General features: G+C 41.4%; 1 protein-coding gene across 1 annotated transcript in view; it reads left to right on the top strand.

The window, feature by feature from the left end:
• AFF3 (AF4/FMR2 family member 3) overlaps window positions 1-5,013 on the top strand; it is a 316,401-nt gene that overhangs the window by 279,256 nt on the left and 32,132 nt on the right. Inside the window, exons 12-13 of the mRNA XM_017736969.1 lie at window positions 7-307; window positions 1,558-1,682. Of these exons, the coding sequence (XP_017592458.1) occupies window positions 7-307; window positions 1,558-1,682 (426 nt within the window). The remainder of the gene's footprint in view (window positions 1-6; window positions 308-1,557; window positions 1,683-5,013) is intronic.

The following is a 5,013-nucleotide window of genomic DNA, read 5'->3' as shown; positions in this document are numbered from 1 at the left end:
CTGCAGTGCCTTTGGCTCTATTAATGCCAGAACTAGTAGTGAAATAGCAAAGGAGCTGGAGGAACAGTTTTACACCCTGGTTCCTTTCGGTAGGAATGAGCTCCTGTCTCCTCTGAAAGACAGTGATGAGGTAAAGTCGCTGTGGGTCAACATTGACTTGGCTCTTTTGTCCAGGATTCCAGAGCGTTTGCCCGAAGAACCGCTGGCCATGAGCGCCGGAGCAAACCAGGCGGCCAGCCTCCCGCAGGCTAGTAGTGCTGAACCCCCCGCAGAGAAGGGTTTACCGAAATCTAGAAGGAAACGCAAGGTGAGCTGCTGGGGAACCGATCAGAGGGGGTAGGGGAGCCTCCACCAAGTGGGAGGCAAACACCGCTTGCGCCCACATCCTGTACTCGATGGCAGCGTCTTCTCCAGGCTGGCGTTTCAGAGCTGGGATTTGTCCCTGCTTTCCACGTAGGGACTGGCCAAACCCCAGGGGAGATGCCATCCCAGGAGGAGATGAAATTCCCGGCCGCGAGGGATCACAGCCCCTTGGAGACAGCGTTGACTGGTGGCGTGTGCCTTTGCATGCCTTAGCGAAGGCACTGCCTTTATAGTAGCATAATTTTCTCTCCTGTGGCTTCTCTCAAAACCTGAGCATTTGGAAATGATGCTCAGGTCAGCAAAGGAACAACTGTCTGATGTCTTGTCGTAGTCCGCACAGTATCACTGCGTATGTGGTAAAAGAAGAGGCAGCATCTTTTTTCCCTTCAGACTGTCAGCAAGAGGCAAGCCCTTCAGTCCCAGCAGGGAACCCTGGCTTTGTGAGAGATGCATTCGCAGAGACCTGGGATCTAACTGGTCCTGGCTCCCTCACATCCTGGTGGCCCCATTTTCCCTTGGGGGTACAGGTGTAGGAGTAGGACCATAGTTCATTAGCTGCCCCCTTCTCAGCAGCACTGTCACAGTGGCTGGGTGGGCACAGCCCTCTGCTCACATCCACCCTTCTGCCCTACTTCTCCCACTCACTTTCTGGTGCCAAGGGGAAAGCCCCCTCCACTCCATGGCCAAAGCTGTCCACCAAACAGGCTTTCTGGTCTGTTTGTACCGATCTGACCCCAAAAGTCATTCTGAACTGCAATCACCTTCTGTTCAATTTCTGGACAGTTCTGCTGTGCATCCAGTCATCTGTTGCTCTCTAAACTACTGTATGTGTGCAGATGGATCTGTGTATTTTTGAGGACCATTTATCTAAAGCAGTCTTCCACGTTGTTTTATTTTTCTTCATTTTTTCGTTCTTCTTTTTTTAGTATCTGAAAGGTGGCAACCCTGGTTCAAGTGGGGAAGTGGTGGAAACCAAGTTTTATATTGTACCCCTTTCTTTACATGCTGCCTCTTTAGATTTTATTTTTTAAGACATGGACCAATCATTTCTGATCCATGTTAGATATATACTCAAAGAAAGTACCATCATTTGTAGCAAAATGACAGAAAATGCCAGCCCCTGACTTGCTGAAATATTTTTGGATCTGTGGTTAATCCAAACCATGAAAAATTATTACTTTTCTCTTCACTTAGTGTGAGAATGAGGAAGAGTGCAGAGACATCAAGAAGACTCACTTAGAGCGAGAGAGCTCTTCACGATTAGCTGCCTCTGCCCAAAGCATCACAACAGCAAATCACTGCAATATGAATGAAAATAGGTAAGCTTTTTCCTTCTTAGTTACCACTGAATCATACAACTTGTTCCAGTTCATTGCCAGGTGTTATTTTTTCCTTTAGTAGGATTTATTTTTTAATTATCGCATTTTATGTTGAAAAATTACCCACTGCATTCTCTGTTCTTCTGGTTTAATAATCAAATTAGTAGCTCCTGACACATTCACGTATGTGCATTTTTGTCCTATTGTACAAAGAAGTTGTGAGCTCAAGTGTGAGGCTCAAGGCAGTGCAATTGTCCAAGACATTCCCTAACACTGTGTTTTAGGCACCAATTCACATATACAACCATCTTATAGTCCTTTCATATAGTGTTACAAGTTTCAAGCTTTAAGTTTGACTATATAAATAAAGTATGTATCAGTTCTGTGGAAAAGATTGAAAAAAATATTCATAACAATGCCTGCAATACTCAGTTCCAGAATATAGCTGAGATCCAATATTTTTGAGATTACAAGCATTCCATTCTGTGTAATTAGTAAGTGTTCTAGGACAAGGAACTTAGACTTTTTAAAAAGTGAGATTTTCAAAGGATATAGGGCATGAAACAAAAGATGAATATTAAGCATTTGCTGGCATGGTTTATGCACACAGAGCCCTATCAATGTCAGAGCAATCATACTTGAGCTTCTCTGGGGGCTTCCAGCAGTCAAACTTAGACACGCTCCTTTTCAAAGAGTTCAGCTGCCTGCTGCTTGGTACATGCTGGTCATCAGTATTTTTTTTTATTATTATTATTTTTCTGGTAGTATTAGGGTACTTCTTGGGGTGAAACTGCTATAAACAAAGAAAATATTTGTATTTATTGTACTAGGCTTTTCTGTTGTACCCATCTTTGATGAGATTGAGCAATTCTTGTTATTAATACTGGAAAAAATCACAGAAAAAAATTATACATATAGTGTTTATTCAAAAATACACATTAAATTTCTTTGTCTTGACATGTCACATACATTTCATAAAGTGAAAACAATGCCCAGAACAGTTCCTTTCTTGTGGGTGGTTGCATGCAGACATGCCATTCCTGTCACCGCCATGCCATATGTTTTATGTTGCATTAATTTTCAGAGAGTGGCATGGCTGTCTTAGCTTGCTGTGTCACAGGGTTAATTCTGTGCTTCCTGGAAGCAAGACAGTAATTTGTGTTTTTCTTGACATTATATTGAGTACTTCCGGTTGCAACTGTATATTAGAGAAACAGAGAATTTCTGAAATGTACATTTGCCTCCTAATTCTTTCCTGGTTTGCTCTGCTTCCAACATGTTTCTGTGGTTTGTGCTAGTGTAGGACATGATATCAAATGCTGATATTCCCACAGCTGAGGAAGGGCTACTGAGGCTGTAGCTAGATATCGTGACCTCCTGGTCCTCTTGCAACCAGCATCTGCTCGTGCTGGCACATCCCCCCTCCAGTTATACCACCATAGATGCCTCTGAGGGGGTTCCTGTAAATATACTCAAGAAACTTGTTTGAAACCAGAACTCTTTATTTTTTTCCTTTTCCTTTTCATTTTCCATCTTCTTTTTTCTTCTTTTGCTTTTCCTTTCTCTTTTCCTTTCCTTTTTTCTTTTTCTCCTCCTTTCTCCTTCTCTTTTTATTTCCTTTTTCTTTTTGCATTTTATCTTTCTATTTCTTTTTCTCTGGTTTTTTTCTTCTTTTATTTTGTTGGGTTTTTTTTGGCAGAGTAGTATAATTCATCTCCCAGTAAAGCCACCCAGACAGTTTTGGCAGCTCAGCTGAGGGCTGATAGCAGTGAGAGGAGCAAAACCACCTTCAGCCATGAGCATTTTCTATTTTGGAATTACAGTCTGAGATGCAGACTAAGTAAGGTCCTGTTTGACAAGAAAGGCTGTAGGCTCAGAGATACCCCAGATCTCTTGCACCTGTATCAGATCCACAGTCTGCCCATTCCCAGCGGATGACAGCTCTGAGACTCTCCTCTGCTGCAAGTTGTCCTGCATGGCTTCTCAGTATAAGATGTGCTGCTGCACTTTGACTGCTCACAGTGTGTTCAGGTGGGCCCTACTCAATGTCCAAAGGCCATGTAGGAGGTGTGCAGCACAAGCAGAAATTTCAGCTACTCCTCACAAGCTCAGGGCCAAGCTTTTGAGGCTTGAGTATACTTCCAAAGAGCTGTGGCTTCCCTTGGATGCTTTAGGCCTACGCTTCAACAGTGATGTATAAACATGGGTAGCCAAGGAATGGGTATATGTTTGAAAAGAGGAAAAGAAATGACAACATCAGCCTGCACATTCAACATAGTGCTGAAGATCTTATTTTTCTTAGGGTGAGAAGAAGGGCACGGTTGTCCATCTTACGCACTCTGAGTCTTGCTTTTGTAAACACCACTGGTCATTAAAGCAAAACAGTTGACCTAGTGTTTTAAAGGTACCACGCTGTGTGAAACAGTAAACGTTCTGAATTACGATTCGTGGCTTCTTTTACAGCTACTTTTTAAAGACTTGCCAGATAAATGGACAAATGTATGATAAGAGCACATTTAATTAGCTCTGTTCCCTGAAATTATGTGCAGAAATGAAGTATAGTTTTTACTGTATTCTTTTTTGCGATTCCATTAAGTGTATATTGTCTGATACAGTAACTATAAAGAAGTGAGAATTGTCCATAAAAAGTAATAGGCTGAATAAAGGGGAATGTGACAAGGAAAGGTATAGTGTTAAAATTGTCTTTCTGACCTTAATCGCAGTTTTAGTCTTAATGCCAACTGTCTTCTTAAAAAAACTTGCATTTTTTGTGTGTTGCTTGAAGATTTTCAGCTAAATATTTTCTTCAAATTAGTGCATCTGAAGTTTATTTCTGGGCATATTTATATGGTATGTCTGACTTCTCATCCAAAATTTCTCCCAAATAAATGAAAGCTGAAAATACTGTCTGTGTTACAGCTTTCTGCTTTAGAAGACAGAGCAGCTCACATTTCTCTGTGTCTACTGTTTGCATATGTTTCCTTTTGTCTGCATTATCAGCCTATCTTTCTTTGTCTTCAAAGTCTGTATTAGATTAGTATAAACACTGCTACCAAAGGCTGGGCATTGAGCACAAAGACAAGCCAGTCATCTTTAAATACATTTCCTGTTTTAGTTCACATATGGTTTTATTGCCACAGCTTATAAATTGTCACCTGTAATGGTGAAATAAGGCTCCATAACCTGAACTTACATTTCAGAGCCTAATCTTCATCTCCAGCTATCCCTTAAGAATGGTGAGCAAGTAGCCATTTATCTCTGTATTTTTTTTCAAGTACTCTGATACAGACTTTATATTAACTTCAGAATGACAATTTGCCTTGAAGGGAAA

This window comes from Corvus brachyrhynchos, unplaced genomic scaffold (genome assembly GCF_000691975.1).
Source record: "Corvus brachyrhynchos isolate BGI_N302 unplaced genomic scaffold, ASM69197v1 scaffold83, whole genome shotgun sequence".
Taxonomy (NCBI): domain Eukaryota; kingdom Metazoa; phylum Chordata; class Aves; order Passeriformes; family Corvidae; genus Corvus; species Corvus brachyrhynchos.
The sequence above is the reverse complement of the archived record's forward strand: the minus strand, read 5'-3'. Positions and strand labels throughout refer to the sequence as shown.